The sequence below is a fragment of the Falco punctatus genome (assembly GCF_963210335.1).
Source record: "Falco punctatus genome assembly, chromosome: 1".
NCBI classification, from domain to species: domain Eukaryota; kingdom Metazoa; phylum Chordata; class Aves; order Falconiformes; family Falconidae; genus Falco; species Falco punctatus.
This window is the reverse complement of record NC_137580.1, coordinates 7470389-7490849: the sequence shown is the minus strand read 5'-3', so window position 1 is coordinate 7490849 and position 20461 is coordinate 7470389. Positions and strand designations below refer to the sequence as shown.

General features: G+C 39.1%; 1 protein-coding gene across 10 annotated transcripts in view; it reads right to left on the bottom strand.

Annotated features, from left to right (window-relative positions):
- Positions 1–4387: 4387 nt before the first annotated feature.
- Positions 4388–20461, bottom strand: part of LARP1B (La ribonucleoprotein 1B) — a 32556-nt gene continuing 16482 nt past the window's right edge. For 3 of the 10 annotated variants that reach the window (XM_080389865.1, XM_080389870.1, XM_080389871.1), the window contains exons 6-19: positions 19925–20068; positions 19545–19713; positions 15582–15726; positions 15202–15376; positions 14186–14358; positions 13328–13702; positions 11477–11600; positions 10401–10612; positions 9923–10029; positions 9228–9388; positions 8769–8913; positions 7427–7536; positions 7078–7205; positions 4388–6292 (exon numbers count right to left, since the gene is read on the bottom strand). In XM_080389865.1, coding sequence (XP_080245991.1) covers positions 6059–6292; positions 7078–7205; positions 7427–7536; positions 8769–8913; positions 9228–9388; positions 9923–10029; positions 10401–10612; positions 11477–11600; positions 13328–13702; positions 14186–14358; positions 15202–15376; positions 15582–15726; positions 19545–19713; positions 19925–20068 — 2402 coding nt within the window. In that variant the 3' untranslated portion in view covers positions 4388–6058. The other 7 variants (XM_080389868.1, XM_080389867.1, XM_080389869.1 and 4 more) reach the window with 7 other exon arrangements.

Below are 20461 nucleotides of genomic sequence, written 5' to 3'. Positions count from 1 at the left end.
TTTCTATAATGTGTATTCTGTTGAACGGTATAAACTGTGAAATTCAAGGGACGACTACTTTTTTTTATTACTATTTGACTGAACGAGATTTATATTGATGTAAACCAAACAAATAAACAAAAATCCTCCATTGAATCGTGTAACTCCCGTGTCCTGGAAGGCAAGTGGAATTCTTCTGTGTATCCAAGCCTGGAATAGAGTAATCACAGAAGCAGTAATGAAACGAGCCATTTTTCCACAGAAGTTAGGTTACGCCTGCAGGTTCTTGTACAGGCTGAACAACCACCCAGCCCGGTGTGTGGCTGTTCGCCTGCTGCCCGTAATTCGGTGAAGCACTGGCCTCTGCTTGGGTCACAGCCATGTAAGCCGAGTGACGGTACAGTGTCCAGGCTTCATTTGCACGTTGGTACTGTAAGTGTCTGCCCATCACCTTAACACTGCTGAAATGCTGGGCAACCACAAAAATAAACGTTTAACATGGAAAAATGGAAGCTACCCCAGGAGAAAGCTTTCTTGTATAGGACAGGAGCTAGAAGTACTTAAGCGGTTTAATCTGGATGCTTTGCTAGGGTTTGTTTTTTCTTTCTTTTAACTAAATCTTGCTAGAAAAGGTTTTGCGCTACACTTCATTTCGGTATGTCTTTCACTTTTAGCTTTTGCACCAGCTGTTGCACCTCATCCTGGCACCGAGATGCACGTAGTTGTGGAGCAGGAAAAGGTGGCTTCTCCAACTGTCGGATAGGACAACCAGATAAATATTTTTTTCCCAGGCTTCTACCTAAAATGGTATGTGTCAGCTTCTACCATACAGTCATGGCTGGAGTTTCTCAACGCTTGCCATGAGTTACTCCGCCTTTCACTCATTACGGCTGTTAGTATTGGCACACCTGGCATAGCTGTAGCGTTAGCTGTTTATCATGTTTGTACCTTTTATGTAGAAACAACATCCTACTGGAGAAAGAAGGGTAGTTTTGGATATGCCGTCACTGCCAAACCCCTTTTCCTTTCCCGTTAAGAAGTGCAGTGAAGTTTAATCACAGTGAAGTTACATGAGGTTTTGTTGTGGTTTGTTGGGGGTCTTTTAAATTGTTTAAAAGAACAATGGTCGGATTTTTACTGTTAGGACTGGTTGAACAGGATGGGTAAAGGATGAGTTTTGCTTTGAAGCAACCTAATGGTAACCGTGAAGAATACAAACCTGTCACCTATAGGAGCGGTATGCTGTGTAAACTTACTCCTGTATTTTGATGTCTAGGGGGTTCTAGATGAACCTCCTTCATCCTACATACAAAGTCACTAGTGATTCAAAGCTGACAACCTAAAAAAAGTGCTTGAAAGCACACAGGAGCTTTCATTTTTATAAATAGTTGACACATACAAAGAAAAAATCATAATATCAGATCCGTCAAAACTTCAGTGCAGTTAATGATTCCATGGAGGTGTTCATCCTTGAAATGTTTCTGTCAACCATTTGGTCAAAATTCACTGTTAACTAAAATGACAGGCAGGTTGATACTGACAATGTGTTAAATTTTGTTTGAGCAACATAAAGGACTCGAAGGAAGTATTTTTTACCATCTTTAGAAACAAAGTACATTTCCAGTGTAATACACGACTTGTTTTCCTAGGCTAGACTTAGTGTTAAACTAGTTGAGTAGTCATCTGTTCTGACACTTCTGCCTCATTTATACACCACCTCCCAAAAATGCTTTATTATGGCAGAAAATGTATTTTTAAACCTTCTTGATTAAAAACAAAAGAAGTACCGTGTCATTACTTGAGCTGAGCATCTTGAGTTTCCACCAAGGACTACAGAATTATCCTTTCACGTGCTTGTACTTGTTTGTCTCTCTTTATTGAACTAAATCTACTTTTTTTTGGCTAAGGTTTACATTTTCTATCCTTCAGTCAGACACGACACCTAAAAGCAGTTTGGCACTCTGCTTCTGATCTCTTTTCACTTCAGATATAGGTTAGTTCTAAACCATTTCCTAATGTTTGGGGTTTTCTTTTTCTTCCTGCAAAATGAGCTTGATTTAATATCTTTGTTGTAAAGGTCAAGGAATAGTTAAAGCTTACTTATGCTTTAAGTCTCTTTGATAATTACTTTCTCTACAATAGAAGTTTGTGGGGTTTTATTTCCTCCAGGAAATACATGCATTATAGTATAATTAGTACAAAATACTGATCAAGACTTAGAACTTTGAATATAAATTGTCTTCCTGGCTCTACTTTGCGGTTGGTTTTGTCCTAAAGGAGTAAAAGTTGCATAGTTTTTCATGAAACGTCACTCAGCCACTCAGTACTGAAATGTTGCTGAAGTTTATTTCAGCAGCCCAGAGTGTGTCTGCGATGAAGTCCTGCAGCCTCGGAGCCCTCCTGGCAGCCTCGGGGCGCTCTCCCATGTTCGTGCTGCAGGCTGAAGCGTAGGCTGTGGGGAAAACCCTCCCCTGGCTGCCCTCTGACTGCTCTTGCAGGCATGAATGGAACGATGCCATTGCAGCTGCAGATTTGGCTATTCACTCCTTTTCCTGCTTGACGCTAGTAATAATCTAACTCTGCCCTTGAAGGCTTACTTAATTATTTGGTTTCCATATTTAAGTATGACTGTTACTGGCAAATCCTTTCACTGGCTTCTAATTTATGGCTGAAGGTGAATGTTTGCTAACAGGTGTTTACAGATTGGGGTTTAAGCTTGCTTTTGATAGAATACCTGTGCCAAGGTTGGTTCAAACGCAGGTGGAGAGCTGTTTTACTTGAAACAACTCAACCACCGAACCCCAAACCAAACCCAAGCCTTCCTCACCCCCCACCCCTCCCCCTTGGGGGATTCTTGGGGTTTTGTGTATTTTCTCCTGTACCAGAAAGCAGGAACTTTAACATGTGAGATCCAGTCTGGCACTGCCGCCTTCCTGCAAAATCCATGAAGAAATAGAATTGTCCCCATTCTGGTTATGAAGTTTAATTGGGGTTTTTTGTGACAATCATATTTTACGGATCTGTCACGTCTTCTAGGTAACTGGGCAAAGCCTGCAAGTGTACACTCTCTATGCATCTAAAATTAAAGCCTTTTGGAAGTACGAAGTTCTGGTGGGATTTGTCAGTAAAAGAACACTGGCTAACACTTAGTCTCTTTCTCTGTCTGGAACTGAAGGAGTGTAGTTTGTCACCTCAGTACCACAGTGAGGCCTGAAGCAAAGGCTGCAGGGTAGAGGCTGTTACGAATATAAACTGGTTTCTGTTCATCCTACTGCTTTATCTCCCACAGAAATCTAATCCCTGTTAGCAGCATCAGCCATGTAGACAGACTACAGCTGCTCCTTACAGGAACACGTTATCTGGTCTCCATCAGGAACAAGAGCCATCTTGAGTCTTCCCTTTCAAAAAGCCTTCAGCATCCAACATTTTGAGCATGACTAAAGAAAAATTTTACCAAGTTTGGGCAGGGAAGTGTTCCGAAATATTTGTAGAGTCATTTCTCAGCAGAAGAAATGAAGACAGACCTAACCAAGAGTTCTTTGTTAAGCATAGGGGAGAATTTTTAAACAAGGAAAGGTCTAGGATTTGCTAGTGTTGAGGAGTAGACTACTATTAGAAATACAACCAGTCTTAAGAAGGACAAATTGGAGGTTGGCTTAAAGGGAGCTTAATGGAAAGGAGGTTGGACACATAGGTGCATGTTCAAAAACAAATGCATGGCTCCGCAGCCGGTATGCCAGTTACTGAAAGGTGATTAACCACTTCCAGCCATATAGAGCAACAAGCTGCTCAGCCAGCAACATCTTTGGGGTTTATTCTAAAATTCCATGGGTTTCTTCGCAGCTCCACGTGCAAACAGCTGTTAACGGGTTGGTTTGTTCCACCTGCCTGCAAGGGCTGAGAGGGGGAAGAATCAATCCCCTGGGAAGTGAAGGGGTGCATTCCTGAAAATGAATGCTGAAACTGGGGGTGGTATTTTGTCCGCCTAAGTAAGGGGACAGTGTCTAAAGCAACTAGCCTTGTAGAGGCCAACAGCACAGACAGCAGGTGAAGAATGCACCCTCTTTGCTTTCAGCTGTATTTTTCTTTGATAAGTACCTAGTTATATGGAAAAAATACATCAGTACTGAACTTGAAGAAAGCTGGTTCACATTCCAAGAACTACTACAGGGTTTGAACAGGCAGGGTTTTCCCCGCTACCTTGGTGCACCAGAGGCGACAGAAATTTATATGGAAGTCTACAGCTTTAACGATCTTTCAAAGTTGTTTTTCTTCACACGTTGTAGGGAAAAAAGTTGACATACAACAGTGTTAGGATTTGGGCTTTTTTTGTTTTTATGAAATTTCTCAAGATATCACAAAATTACACACACTGTAAGCTTAATCTGCACATTTTCCAATGAAAAACTGAAAGGAAATACCTTAAATTTATTACTTGTATATACAATTTCAATCCAAATTTACATTCGTATCATTTTCTTGGATAGCAAAAGGCATGGATCAAACACAGGATTGAGATGTGCCACTTCAGCGTAGTTACAGGATATTACTTAAAATATTGGTATGAGTAAATTGAAATTAATTTAGAACAGGCCGTTTAAAAGGCTCCATTTTGTATTGAAATGGTATTAACTGTTGGGAAGGTCACTGCAAACATACACTACTTTACAATGCAGACGTTCATAATTTGTTTCATTGAGATTCACAAGACAATGACTGAAAAATGAATGGACTTACACCCTCTGAGATCTGGTAGGAGTTTAAAACCCTGGATGTGGCTGTGCAGTCAGTTCAGACACCTTCACGGATTAAGGCATTTGTGCTAGACGTAGCTTTTTAACTTTAAAAGTGAAGTCTTTTCTGCAGTTAATGTTTAACAAAAACCTGAAATTCTTCTTACCTGTTCTAGGAAACAAGAAGTTACTCATTTTGAGTCTTCAAAAACCAAGTAATGAAGTTAAGAAGAAATTACAGGATATTAACATCCCCATCTTTCAGCTACAGCAATGGATTTGTATTTGAGTAACTTACATTCGGTGAAATTGTGTTTAGACCTGCTTGAAATTATTTATGCTTAGCTAGCACAATTTAAACAGAACTTCATTCAAATATTGTAAAATAAAGCAAAAAATAAGATTTACAAGGAATACTTTGTTTCCCCTCCAAACTATTTTTTATTACTTGAAATATGGAGGAAAAAAACCAAACACATTTGGAAAAATTATGCCTCTCCTGTTAGAGCAATTAATAATCATGCTAATTCAAATGAAGATACCTCTCAAGCCAAGAATAATTTGAATAGTTTGCTATTTTAACAACCTGCACAAACTGTAGATACTATATGTTAATTTAAGACCCTATGAAGCCAACAGATCCATCTTCCCCTGTACTCTTCTGTTGCTTGACTTACTAAGAACCAGTACTGAAGGAAATACCTGCAAAACTATCCCAGTTATGTCCACTCAAACTCCATACTTAATAAAATACTATGGAGACCCTGAAAAAACCCAGAAACTATGTCTTTAAATAGAATCCAGAAATGCAGTTTCATGTATAGCTGCACATTCTCAAGCGTGCTTTTGCACAAAAGCGTACTTTTTAATAGTTAGATTCAAGAGCAAACCAATCAAATAGATCTTTCCTTTACATTTAAAATTCTACATACAATGTAATCTTTTTTGCTTTGGTAAAATACAAAAAATGGGAAACTCTGGGTAAAGAAAGCACAGTAAATATCATGGGTATATCATACCTTTTTTAAGAAATATGAGCTGAAATGTAAGGCATCCCCAAAGTATTTTTTGCATATGCAAGGAATGCAGTTCTTTGTAAACAAAAGCTTGAGGAAAGCAATACTGAAGCCAAAGAATCTTCCCTAGGATCCTTCCAATGATCCCAAAACCAAGAGCAAATCTCCTAGGGTAAGTGTTATGGAACTAAATCCTGTGAAAAAGAGAATCCAATCCTTTGTCTTACCCATACATTTTTAATCATGTATTAGATCGGCTCGCCTTGAAGATCTCCCAATTAAGAGAATGATGTAAAAGTTGATTCTCAAGGGCGTAAGCTCATCTTAAGTCTATTTTTCTGGTACATCATTTCCTATAGATTTTGCGGCAGCACTGTTATGACCTACGGATGCTTGCACAGTGTTCCCACTGGTAAGGTTTCCCAGTGCCTGGGACTGACAGGCAGCTGTGGGTTTAGCGGCAAGAAGTGCTTTAGATGAATTAGACTGATGTCTGCGATGACCTGAATCTTCACCTGCAGCAGCAACCGGTCTCTTTCTGCCAGATTCTTCACTAATAGGAGGCTGAAAATAAACATGAGCAACCTGTTAAATGTTTTTCTGTAAGGCCAGGTATTTGCCCTTTCATACACTTAACAGATCAAAAAAGACAGAGCGTTCCATAACTCAGCTTAGTTATTCACAACTCATTGGTAATATTCTACAGCTCTCCTGGCCATTTAGCTAGAAGCGCAAGTGCATGACATATTAAGGACTTTAAACAGTCTTACATTATTTAATTGTCACTGCCCAAATGTTTGCCACAACTCCTAGAAAATGGAGGATTACCGGGGACGATGGTAACCAGGTACGAAAGGCAGGGCAGCACTATACTCCGGAACCGTACTCTTAAGAATTCGGCATTCTGCAGGGAGGCTGCACTGAATTTGGCACTTACATTCTCAGCAAGGACAATGCCTGTCACAGTTCATCAAGGATTGCCATTCATTAATTTGCCAAATTCCTGAACGGTATAGAAATCATCAGTCTTACTAAATGACAAATAAGCTTTTTTTATATTTTATTTTTTTTTGCTATTTCTTTCATTACACAATGAAAAATGGATCAACGCTTTCTACGTTTTAGCCACCACACCTCAGCACCATACTTGGGTTTAAAAAGAAAATAATAACAAATGGCTAGAATACAACTGCCTTTTTCATTTAAATTTTTCTAATCATGCTTTTTCTAGTGATTGACAGGATTCGTAAAGCTGCCTTTTTGTGAACTGAAGTAACTGTTCTCAGTTTACCTTGCAGTAAAAATAGTCATACACCAAATATTTATTTGAAATAGGTACTGAAACTTACATCTACTCTGAAGTCCTCCAGTCTCTTAAATTTACTAAGGTACTCTTGCAGTTTGGCGTCAATGGCTGGAGTCTTCTGCTGAGAGTATTTTAGATAAGCCCAAAATTTTTCCAGTCCATAGAGCTGACCTGATAACGGAAAAACACAATTTTACCAATTTACAGAGGTCAGATGTAATTAAAAAAACCTTAATTATTCACTGGTAACTGTATGTTTAAGAGAACTGAAGATAAAAGGAACACAAACAGAAATGGCTCTTGGGTTCATTAAGTTAGAGGGCCAAGGAACGGGGATTATCTCCAACTAAAAGTTACCCCAGTGTGAGCCGTGACCGGCCTATGATAATTACCAGCTTCGTAGTCTTTCTTTGTTTCTTCTTGGAAATCCTTGAATATTTCTTGCCTGAATTTCTTTTCTAGGCCATAGCTGTAAAACCTAAACAAGCATTCCAATCCATACCTGTAACAGAACAAAGAGGTACAAATACCTTACACATATGCTGCTCATCCCTCAGAGGGAGGCAAGTTTCCAGTCTCTCCTTGCATTTAAGTAGACAGCACAGTCTCATTTTACCCTTCTCCTAAAAAAACGCTTCCTTTTCACATCAGTTTTTATCACCCCATCGTTCTGAAACATCTTCACGAATAACCAAAACTGACTTAGGAAAATCAGGTCTGTCCCATGGTTTCAATTTAGGATCTACGGACACTATACACACATACAAAATGAAGACAAATGCTTTCATGTTTTCAGTATGTGTGTGCACACAAACATTTTTAACACAAGACCAATCATAGTGGGTCGGCCCAGGAGTCAGCCTAACCCACCACCAGCGCAAAACCCGCCGTGTAAGGCAGGACTGTGTTCCTGCAGCTCCCACCCACCCCAGTGGCAGGGTTTCTGACTCAGCACTCAGTGATGCTTCGGCATTACTCTGGCTTTGGCTGCCTCGGGTCTCCAGATAGCGCAGACCTCCTCCCGTTCTTGTCTGCTGCCACCTTAGCGCCCTTAAAAGCCTTCTGAAGTTTCTCCTAGTAAACGTATCCTTGGATAATCACAGGGCATCGAGTAATCCAGAGCAGAGAGACAAGGCGTTATTAAAGCCACTTCACACCCCAGGGAATATCACTCTGCAGCCTCAAGTGACATATCCAAACTTCAGGATTCTGTAAGCCGGTAGGTACACCCTCGCTTGGCACTCAGAACGCTGGGCTACCTCGTCTTTTCAGCTAAGGGAAACAGAGGTGGGAGGAACTGGGTGGAAGGAAGGGAATAACATCAGAGAGCTAAAGGGGCAGCGGTAATTTCCTTTGTGGTCATTTTTCTGGTATTTTTATAAGGCCAGAAGCAGTTGCACCAAAGTTCAATGAGGTTAAGAACGTCTTCACCTATGGAAGGAAGAATCTTAGGAGTGTAAATAAGTACAGAGCTGACTTGTCACAGTCAACAAGTTACAGGGTTTTGTAGAATTCAAGACCGATGACAAGTCAGGAAATGCTGCACATTTAGCTATTCTCTGCAAAGCACAAATATAAACAAACAGATTTTTGGTATTAAAATAACTTACACAGGCTGCTATTTTAAAGATTTCCAAAGACTCAAAGCCAGTACTAAGAATGTTCACTTCAGATATACGCAAACTGCACAGGTACGACCTCAACTGCTCTTAACTTCCAGGAAAAAGTGAATACCTGTAGTGTTCTCTTGCATCATCTAAAGCAAGTTGTTTGAATTCTTCATACATTTTCTTGTTAAAGTGATCTCTCAAAAAAAAGGACCAGAAACGAAACAACGTGTTCATTTCTTGGGACTGGCCAATTCCCAACCGTTTCCTCTCTGGAAGAAAAAAGAAAGAAGTAAAAAAAGAGAAAGTTATTTTCAATTTTTCAGCAATATATTTTCAAGTGCTTTTCCATTAGTAATACACACACAAGAGCTTACAGTAACTGAAGTTTAAATGCGAGGGTAATTTTTTTGTCAAGGAAAATAAAGTTAAATGGAAAGCAGAGCTCATAAAAGAGAAACAAAATAAATCTTGCTTTCCTTTTCCAAGAAAAAATTAGGATGAGGAACAGCATGGAGAAAACTGGTATCAGATGACGCCTTGAAAATTTTAGGTAGAATTTCAGGAAGTACATTTAGTGGCTTACCCATCAGACACCTTCGACGATATTTGTGGTACACCTGTTGAGTAAAGCCATTTTCCTTTAACAGTTCATGAGAAGGATGCTGAAATTTTGGAAGAGAATTTGGGGTACACCCGTAACCTCCCGCTAATGGAGCTCCTTCTGAAGGTGAAGCACTGGAACTGCTGAAGAAAGAAAAAAAAAAAAAAAAGCAAATGCACTTCCGTCCTGTAAAGAGTGCTTTTCTATAGAAACAGTTTTCAACCATTCTGATGTATGCAAGAGCTGTCAGAATAGTGCAGTCACCGGACCGCCACTACAATGCGTGCCTGGGGTCCCAGCCACCCACTTTTGAAATCAGATTCTGAGCTAATATGTCAAAAAACAGACAGTTTTGAATGACAATAATTAAACATTACATTACTGCCTGATTTTAAATGACCACCTAACGGCAAAATCACTGAAGTGAATGTCAGTACTTCAAGTAATATTACTGCTACTGTATCATGGCTCAACAACGTTGTGGAACGTCGTCAGCCTGGCTAGCTTACTCCCCAGTAACCTCGCATTCTATCGCTTTGTCTTTCTTGATGGCTCTTCTCTTCCCTCCAATGTGTTTGTAACTTGTATTTTATCACAGACTGTTTCTCCATTAGCAGTGAGAACTAATGATACTGCAAATAAATATCCTACAACCGGAAAAAAAAAAAAAAAATTACCTCACAGAGGAAGTTCTCGGCCTGTGGTCTCTGGAATCCATCACCCAACCCACATGGCATTCTAAGGGAGGATTTGTACTGTGTCGTGTTTTTCTTTTTCTTGGAGTCTAAGAAAGCAAATGAAGTATTTATTTCCCTATTTTCATTTCACTCATTCTCTCCCTATTAAGACAAAGTTCTAAAAATTTTATATTCTAACACATTATAGTCACAACACTCTGGTTACATAACCTAAAGATTAGTCTTATGTAACAAATTCAAAATCTTTGACATGACACTTTTTCAGCAAGGTCTTTTAAGAAATGTTACACAGAAAACTAGGAAATCATTTTGTAACAATATGGTAAATATTTTGAAGATAAGCCATAAAAATGTACAAGTGTTTATTTTTTTTTCTTTTTATTCCTGGTAAATCGTATGCACAGGCATGAGTTTTACAGACTTTTTCTGGTTTTAGAAAAAGTATGTTTCCATTTACCTTTACATCAATGGATCGTGCTTCTTTAACAACAGGGTAGAACCTGGGTGTTTTGTTGGGATCCTGTAGCCTTGGGGTGCGAGGTGTTCGCGGGGTGAAGCCAGGGTGAATGCAGGGGGAATCTGGCACTGCTGTTGGCAGTGATCGAGCTATTGCTGCCGTCGGAGGAACTTCAACACTTAACAAATTACAAGGCAGCTCCTCTGCCAAATCTGTAGGCAGGAAGGACAAAATACTCATTTTCAAAACAGACTTCGGATTTCAAAGCTTAAGCTCCCCTAGTATCTTAAAGGCTTGTTTCATTTCAAACGAACCACATCATCCCCAAAGGATAATCAAATTAAAAAGAGCACTCGGTGCAGAAGCAGCACAAACCGCTCAAAACTAGGAAATAAAGTTTCAAGCATGTCTTTGCTAGAAAATTTAAACCCACTTCTTCACTGCTTGTTCTTTGGTACTTACACTAGGGAAATAATGGAAAATAAACACTGGTGAAAGCATAACCACATTCTTGCTTTTTGGTGAGGCAGTGGGTTTAGTAAGGTGGTTTTCTTCAACTGCTTTAAAGACACTATTAGCATGTATCCGAGTAAATGTTAATACTACTACTGTATCAGAAATACTCAAAAGATAAGATTTGGACATAGTGACTGCTCAGTAAGGTTATGATACAAATAGAAAATTCTTCTAGTTTCAATTCCTTCTATCCCCATTTCCCGTAAAAATACTGTTTTCTAGAAAATGTTTCACAACATCACTAGCTATTACTTTACACACTGTGAATGTCAAACTACACAAAAAGCACCTGGTGTTGGTACATGGTGACAACAAAATAGAACACTGCCTTTTGATGCTCATATACATCCTGCAAAGTAGTAGTACCAGCTTGTTCTAACTCAAGGGAAACCATGCTACTAACAAACAGTTGACAATTTGAAAAATGAGCAAAGAGCAATCCCCTCGGATTGCTGACTGAACCAAAATTGAAATATTACACAGGCAGAAAGAGTTAAAACACCTATGGAATTGCTCTTTATTACAGAGATTCGGAAAAAAAAATAATACTTATTACTTACCTTTCCGTAACCCTGAAGGTCCTGGAGGAACTTCTTGGGTTGGATCAGCAACTGGTTCTGGTGCAAGACTATCAAATTCCTCTTTACTAATGAGGCTTAGCTTCTTAAAGTTCTCAATCTCTTGCTGAATTAGAGAAAGCAAATTGTAAATGCAAAGCACAATAATTAATATCATCCTGAGAAACAGGTGAAATTCATAGAAGAGAAAATAAGCAAGCCAGAACTGACACAGCTACCCACACACAGCCAGTACAGATTTCTGTTAAGGAAAATGGAAGAAGTCTCTAGCACACGTTGTAAAAAAAGCTGCCATGGACACTGTATATAAGCTCACACTGCACTAGCTAAAACAAAGTTACGCCCGTAAATGGGCAAATGGAGACAGTAAGGCCACCTACATGCGAATTTTCACAGACAAATAAGAAATAAAAACAACTGAGACCCTGCCCCTTGCCAAACCCCAAACCATCCCTCTTCTGCAGTAAGTGTGCCAAGGAAGGCCCTAGCAATTTAGGGGAGCAAAAAAGACCCTCCTCCCTTTCTCAGGCAACATCTTAAGAAAAGCCAGCATTTGTAAATAAAGCGTTCAGCTTGCTTTTTTTTTTTTTTTTTAATGTTTTCATTGGTAGCTTAAACCGCAAAAGCACAGGATTTTCCAGGATGTGTGGCAACAAGTCAAATCACTCTTGCCCCTGCTCAGCTGAAGGTGGGGCGGGACATCTCTGTGCTCGCATGCTGTGCGTGAAAAATCTTGTTTAAATCAATGTTAAGAAGAAAACAACAAAAAAGTAGTTTTCCCTGGCTGTGTGCTATTTCTCACTGTCCTCTTCTAGTGTGCTGGTTTTCTTGGTCCGTTTCCTTTATAATAAAAACTCCATATTCTGAATTCTACCTTTACTTTCCTGCTCTTATTCTCAACATTCGTTTTTATCTGTCAGCTCTTTTTTGTACCCACATGCTCCATTTGTCCTTTAAGCTGCTTCCCCCAAACCACCTTTACCCTTGTGCACAGATAAAGCTCCTTCTCCTCACCACTTACTGTTTAGGTAACTTTGTATTTCTGTACACTTAATATCTGCTAGTGACACAGTGAGATCGTTGACACACGTGCCACTCACTGGGCTCACTTGCACAAGAAAATAAACCAGGAGTGATACGTGACAGGACTGCAGTACGCCACGTTGACCTCTGCCTTTGCAGTGCTGGAGTTCAACTCATCTAATTTCACAGCTGCTCAGTATATTTAAAAAAATAATAAATAATATTTTTTAAAAATATCAAAGCTGACCATCTCCTTGTAAAGGTTTGAAAGCCTCAAAGACGGGCCCACACACAGGCTAGGAAATAGAAGTGTTTCTCCAATGAAATGTAAGGTGTACAATCCAAAGTTTCATTTGCTGACAGAGCTAACATTGTAACAAGCTACAAGGCAAACAGAACCTTAACGTAAAACTACTTCAAAATGACTGTATTACCGTCCTCTCATCTTATCTCAAAAATGTGACCACTTCCTCTCCGGTAAGGGTTTGCAAATGTTATGAAATAAACTATTCATAGAACAAGAAAACACCGGAAAAGTTGAAATTTCTCCAAAATGTTAAAAGATAGTTCTAAAAATATTCATTCAATGTTTTTGGTCAAATCTGTGACAAGAAAAACTTGCCGATTCTGCTTTCAACTGTTTACAATATTATCAAAATAAAGAGAGTTCAATAGACCCGTAAACTGAACTACTATCACTTTTCTTTCAAAAAAAATACAGCATTTTACAATTACACAGCAGATGGCTGAAATCCATTTTAGAACTGTTTGGACGGGCATAGTCTTCAGGTAAAAATTTAAGAAAGTTACCTTCAACATAGTGTCATTCTCACTCTGCTCCATCCACAAATCCTGTTCATAATAGTATAAGCCATCATTAATAACTTTAGCAAGTTCTGATGTTATTTTTGCACGGCATACATGGTTGCCAGAACGATCTCCACCAAGATGTCTTCTCATATATGGTGGTGTCTGCGTTACGATCAAAATCTTGTTTACATCCTGATCATCAATTTCATAATCAGAATCGCTGTCTGACCAATCAGTAAATTTATTCTTCCGACCTTGAATTTGTTCCATCTCTTCATCAAACATAAAATCAAGTTCTTCCTGTTCTTGTTCCTCTGGAGGTGGGGGTGGCTGTTGTTGATCTGATGTTTGATCAGACACAGGAACGCTGCTCTCCTAAGTTGGAAAAGGTGATGCGTTTTACATTTGAATCGGACAGACATTATCCAAATGGGAGACAAACAGAACATGATAGAACATTTTCAATGAACAAACATAGGGGAAACTGGAAACAATATAGCCATTTTCAGATGCTTATTAAGTAAATTACTGTACTAAATAATTCTGCCATAAGCTTTTAGAACAATTACCAATGCACATAATACATTTTTTCAATAATCAACAGGTACAACTGCCCCTCAGCAGAAAAAAAAACAACAAACACACCACAGTATTTCATTTTAGTGAGCATTAGATCAGAATTTCAAATGCACTCAGTTATTCTAGGTCCGACACAGTGAGAAGTATGCACACTAACTGTACTGCATTATCACGCATCACACGTTACGATGTGAAAAATCTTGTTTTACAGTATAATCTGTAAGTTGCCAGGTTTTGCATTTGTTTATTTAAAACCAACTTAAAGGTTTTTGATTTTACCTTTAGTTTGACTGTGGATGCACGGTGCCTCTTCTTCACTTCTATCCAAGGTTCAGAGTCCAAATCAGGCAAACTTGTAGACAATCCTTTAGACATCGTCTGAAAATTACTCGTTTCGGTGTTTTCCTTTGGACTCAGCGGGCTTCCCAGTCTTGGAGAACTTGGTGCAGACTCTAGCAGTGGAAAACAGTTCAGTTTCTACTCTGGATTGCTTTATTTTTGTTCAGTTTCATTTTGTTAAGGGTTTTTTTTGTTGTTTGGGGTGGTTTTTTCAGTTGTTTCACTAGTCTCTTTTAACCATAGTGACTATTTTTCTACTTCTCTGATGAAATGTAACACTGATCAGCAGAATTTCTTTTCATTTTTAGGAGATGGCTTTTTGCAGTTCACTCAACATTTTAGGGAAATATCAATTCTTGCAACTTATTTATGTGTAAAGTTTCTAACAGTCTGAGATAAATTACGTGTTAGTCAGAAAACAAGAGCAGCATCATTGGGGACAGGTTTTCTCCACGCCATCCTCTAGCTCTACGGATGGGTGCCTAACTCAGTCTTCATTCTTGCCATCTAATTCCAGCCAACATTTTAGTAAAAGATTTCCCTGCCGAGGGCTGCCAGCAAACAAAGCCATCTCCCTATTAATAATGCAAATGAAATCCCCATCCAAAACCAGGATGCATCAAATAAAGAGTTAACATGCAGCTGCTACCAAAATGAAGCAGGTTTTACCACTAACTTAAGATTACCATTACTACTTCTACTATTACTACACAACTGTAGTCCATCATACTATATTCCGGAGAACGGTCACAGCAGCAGCATGTAAGACACATTTTTATCTCCTTCACATCAGCCATGCCAGCCATGTGACTTGGCAACTGCAAGGCTGACAGACATATGAGCTGAATAAACCATTACCAAATGTACAAATTCTATTATGAAATCAGTATCAAAAGGCAAACTTCCTAAGCTAGATCGACAGTCCTGAACTCGTTTCTATAAAATAAATCCTTTACCAGTATGTGAGCCGAAAATTTGGCCTGGTATGAATTCTGGACAATTGATGAGCTGGGAAAAGTCAGTCGGTGGCAGGCTGCACGGAGGAGGACCTGGAATCGGCCACTTTTCTGGATCAACCCTTTTTCTTAGCCTCTGATCCACAATTTCAACTTCTGTACTGTCCCTTAGGGCCTGCGTGACAAGCATATTATAACTTTAGAAACTTTACATATCTAGCACCACCTAAAAAAGAAAAAAAACACTCCCAAACTTTGCCATTTATAGTCTCCTTACAAAATCCTTGTCAATGCAAACAGGAATTCATAGCACCGACTTTAAACGGCAGTACAAAATTAACCAAACAACTTTCTACATACATACTCCTGAATTATTTTACCTCCAAAATGAGGGCAGCATTTGTAGTCAGAGCTTGCATCCGACGGAAGCTTGCAATCAATGAAACAGGCAGAAATCCTTGTTGGTCCATCTTTCTCCTCAGAAAGAAGTCCCTTTCCAAATTTTCTGTGCTGAAATAATACTCACTGCAGAAAAGAAACATACAAATATGAGCCTGTTATAGGTTAAAGAAAAATCCCAAAATAGCAACTTAGAGATTCCTTGTTAGAAGTCTTCCATTAAAAACAGACCACACTTTGCCATCATTAACAAAATCGTTCCTTCCACGGGTGTATCATTATAAACAAAACTTACAGAACAGCATGCATGCTCAACGTGTTAAGAAAGAGTTATGATCCAGTACAGTACATAGAGGGTATAAATCAAAGCCTTGTTAACATTTGCATACATGAACTGCATAAGGAAAAAAAACTATGCTCAATTTTTCTTTCACCCACCCCCCTTCCTTATTACTTACATGAACAGAAGGAAACAACATTTTCTTAGCCTCCATATAGATGAAGGACAACTACTGCTTACAGTCAGAGCATAAGTTATTTCCCACACAGCAGTATCAGTGCGCCTCCATTCTGAACTGTATCTTTTCTTTTCCCAGTTTCCAGTACATTAGAAGGTTTAAGTATCCTATCTGAGTGTTGAGGCACATATATGTACTCTGAATCATTACTTCAAGCATGCTTGTGGGAAGATGAGAAAACAAAAATAGTAATGTTGTATTTGTCGTGAAACTGTACCAAAAGGCACAACAGTTCATGGCAAAAGGTAAAGTCAAAAAGAAGAGATGATGTTAAGCAGATAAAGAGAAGAGGGACAAGGACCATTTTGAGAATCTGACAATACCACAGAACGAGAGAGACAAGGGACAAAGACATAGCAGAAAGACAAATCTTCTTAAACAATGAAGCTGCTCTACAAAATGGTTAGGGTGTCAAGATGTTTTATACTCTAGTGAAGAGGAAAATAAGGAATTCAAACCATGACCTGTCACACAAAGCAAGCAAACAAGAAAACATGTTATGAAAAAGAATGGACAACCCCACCCCCCCCAAATTAATCATGATAACTAAAGTCTAGGCCTTTCACAGAGTTTACACATCACACCATGATTTTGCATATTACATCCAACGAACACTACTCCTCATCAGGTTCAAGATAGTAGGCAGTGAAATATTTAATGGAGAGCAATTAAAATTCCGTAACACAAAAATAGAGATAGTGCAAAATAAAACAAGAGGGCATTAAAACGCTGAGGGGGGAAAAACCCAACCACATGCAGATGTAAATCAAGTTAATTCTAATTTCAACTAAGTATAAAATGCTAAGTGTCTCCACTGAAGTTGGGATCAAGGCCAAAGTTACCAAGAGGAGAGGACTCTGATGCCATCACTGACCCAAGGAGAAGCTTGGTACCATTTCTCGCTCTAATTTTTGGTAGCTAAAGAAATCCAAAGTTAAAGCTTTCTATATGAAACACTCGGCTCCAGGACTGAATGAATATAAAAGTCTCAAAGTTGGACAATAAGACACATGACAAATGAAAACACTGCCATTAGATCGGAGCACACAGAGAAAAGAATAACTCTTTCGGAGAATTAGCTCTCACTCAGAGCTAAGTAAACTGACCAGTGAAGCAACTGCGCACAAAGAGAAAGTTTCTTTCAAGAATATCCTGTTTACTGTTCTGAACTGCTACATTTCTTCTCCCCTCCCAGTCTAGAAGATAAGCAAGCACAAAAGCCATATATCAAGTTTTTACTACTGTTACCTTTACAGTCATACAGTAAAGGTAAAATCTTGTAACGATTCATCTAGTTAAAAATTCCACAAGCAGAAATGGACAATGACTGAACTTGACTCAAACTGCCTCACTTGATGTCCATCACTCTAGAAAAAGGAATGTGAAAGACCATTAATGATAAATGAAAACAACGCACAAATTTGCTCCAAGTAGAGGGACAAACCTACACACACACATACACCCCCTCCTCCAGCTTTTCTTTTCATTTTCCTCAGTCCCTTCACTTGTTCTTGAATTGATGGAGACCTGGGTGCGTGTCTGGACTTGTATTTCTTTATTTTTTAAAGAAGAGGACTTTTAAAATAGAATTCTACTGCCTGTTGCAGACTGAGGAGTTGCTGAGCACCGAAATATTTCAGGCTGACAACTCCAGCCTGTAATTAAAAACATTAAAGATGTTTTTGTATCCAATAGAAATATTACGCTCACTTGTACATCAAGCTGGTTCTTGGGACAAGCATGAACTGCTTGACAGCAGTGTATTTCTTACTGTAATTACGTATCGACTCAGCTGAACATAGTCTCTTAAGATTTTTCCCTCTTAAGCAGGTAAATTGTTTTAAAATTCACCAGCTGACTAGGATTCAAACCAATCTCACTCCTCTAATATTTATCTTCGACTCCATAAGGAACGCTGAGACCTAACAGTTCTGTGTAGCTTTATTCTGTATCTACTTCCTTCTTTGGCATGGTTAATACTTTATAACTAAATTATCCCCATTTAGAAGCGAAAAATAAGTAACTGATGAACAAAGTCTGTTTCCAATAATTTTTAATGTGATAGAAAAAGTGAATAAAAAACACGTTGGGTTTTTTGGGGTTTGTTTTTGGGTTTTGTTTTTTGTTGTTGTTGGTTTTTTAAGGAGCATAAAAATAGTGAAGTTATGCTCTAAACCTGCTCAAGAATCTCCCTCTCATGGAAAGCAAACTCCATAATCAATCTGCCTTAGAAGTTCACATCAGACAAGCAACCAACGGCTCTGGTTAGCCAGCCATGCCAAGTCTTCTATTGACACCTGCCAACCTCTCGTTGCTAAAACCAAATACAAATATAACCAGAAGTCAGATGCGACCAATGCTGTAACTGACATTTTTCTCAGCAGAGGGGGACATCATCATGTCCTACCTTAGAAGGTCTGGATTCTACACTGCATGCCCAGAAATCTGGCCAACAGTGGAGTGTCTGTGCTCCTCCCCCACTTGTCTGAGGACAGTGCAGGCCGATTATCCTGACATGGGGGTACATGTCCACTGTCAGGTCTCATAAGGGCCTGGCAGCAAGAGTAACAAAAAAGACTGCAATAGAAGTTTTGAAGTTGATAGCCACATGCCAGATACTTTCTGCCCTTAAAGAGGCTTTTTTCTTCCTTTTTGCGTCAACTGTAACAAAAGAAGCAAGAATAAAATAAGCAAGTTGCTTTATGGAATACAAGGGCAATCAAAAACCACCACAAAGGCATCGCAAACAAATGCCGTTGCAAGTACAGAAGATGAAATATCTGCCAGTGGTGGAAACTGTCTCTTTAAAATGAACTAGTGGTTTCCAGGCCCTTTTTGACTTGTCTCCTGGTGATAATCAGTCTTCCAGATGGTTTCTCATTGCCTAATGGTGTACACGAGAAAGTAAACATTTCAGATTATTGAAAAATCAAGTACCATTGCAAAACTACTCTCTTTCAGTTAAATGTTTCAGGTGAAACACTCTGAAAACATAAAACTAACAAGACTTCTCAAAGTGAAATTGAGAGCAAATAAGGGAAACATCTAGCTACATCACCCAAGAAGAGCTTTATAGGCAAACAGACCAACAGTACTCAAAAAGCACAAGCTCAGAGACATCCAAATCTCAATTACATGACAACATAAAGAGGGCTATGTACCATAAATAAAGCAGGTATACGAGTTAGAGCCAGACTACAGCACAAGATGCAGAACAGCTTCCTTAAAAATCCTCCCCATCACTCAATTTTTTCCACCCCACTAGTGAATAAATTCAAACTGACACTGGTAACAGTCAAATCAAAAAGTTAAATTGAAATGCCTTAATCTCCATCTTTATATGGATAATAAGGATTAAACGCCATTTGAAATGAGTTATCTTAACCAGATCCCTAAAAATGTGTTTACATTAAAGGATCCACTTACATTTGATGTTTTATATATTCTTTGAGAAGTGCTTCATCCACAGAATACATCTGCACTCCTGTTCCATCACCATAGTAATACATCACACTAGCATTAAGCTCAGGATGAAATACTTGGTCAGTTCCTTCACCATACAGTTCTTGATAACCAACTGAATATTCAAAGTTCACTTCAAAATAAAGGAGAACATAAAAGAAAGATGACAAAAATATTAAGCCCAGCACACAAGTATAGCACGCTGCTACTTTACTGTTGGTTTGCAGCATCTGATCTTAAAAAGACTCAGGCTACGTTTTCTGAGACAATTCCTACTTCATGTGCAAACAAAAACATTATAAACAGTTTTAAAATTTTTGGTTAGCATCTACTTCTTTGCATACTTCTAGGGTTTCCTCTGCCTCGTCCTCTTCCTCTGCCTCTACCTCTTCCTCTGCCTCTGGAGAATCCTCGAACACTGCCACCCTCACTTCTCACGCTGCACACTTCGTCATGATCGTCTCTCTTTTCTCTATCACGACGCCAATCTTTGAAAAGAGAAAAAAAAAACAGTACTAGCAATCATAATTAAGTATCACAGTGACACAAAGTCCCTTGTAACAAAGTTCTCAGCTTGCGCCCAGGCAGTCCACCGACTCAACCATGCTGGCCAAAGCTGAAGGTCAGATCTGAAGCTGCCGGAGTGGAACAGTAAGGTTTGCCCAGCCATGCCTGAGGTGAGTCGGGCAGAAGCTGTTAGCAATAAAGAAGAGTACATGGGCTTGACTGGCAGGCAACCTCAAATGCTTCTGAAGCCACTGGACGCTGTGGTGCCAGTTCAGGGATCACAATACCCAATCGGCTTGGGACAGGAAGGAATGATCATGCAATTCAACTTCCCTTCCAGGCGCAATAATACAGTCTCCTCCTGTGGACAACTC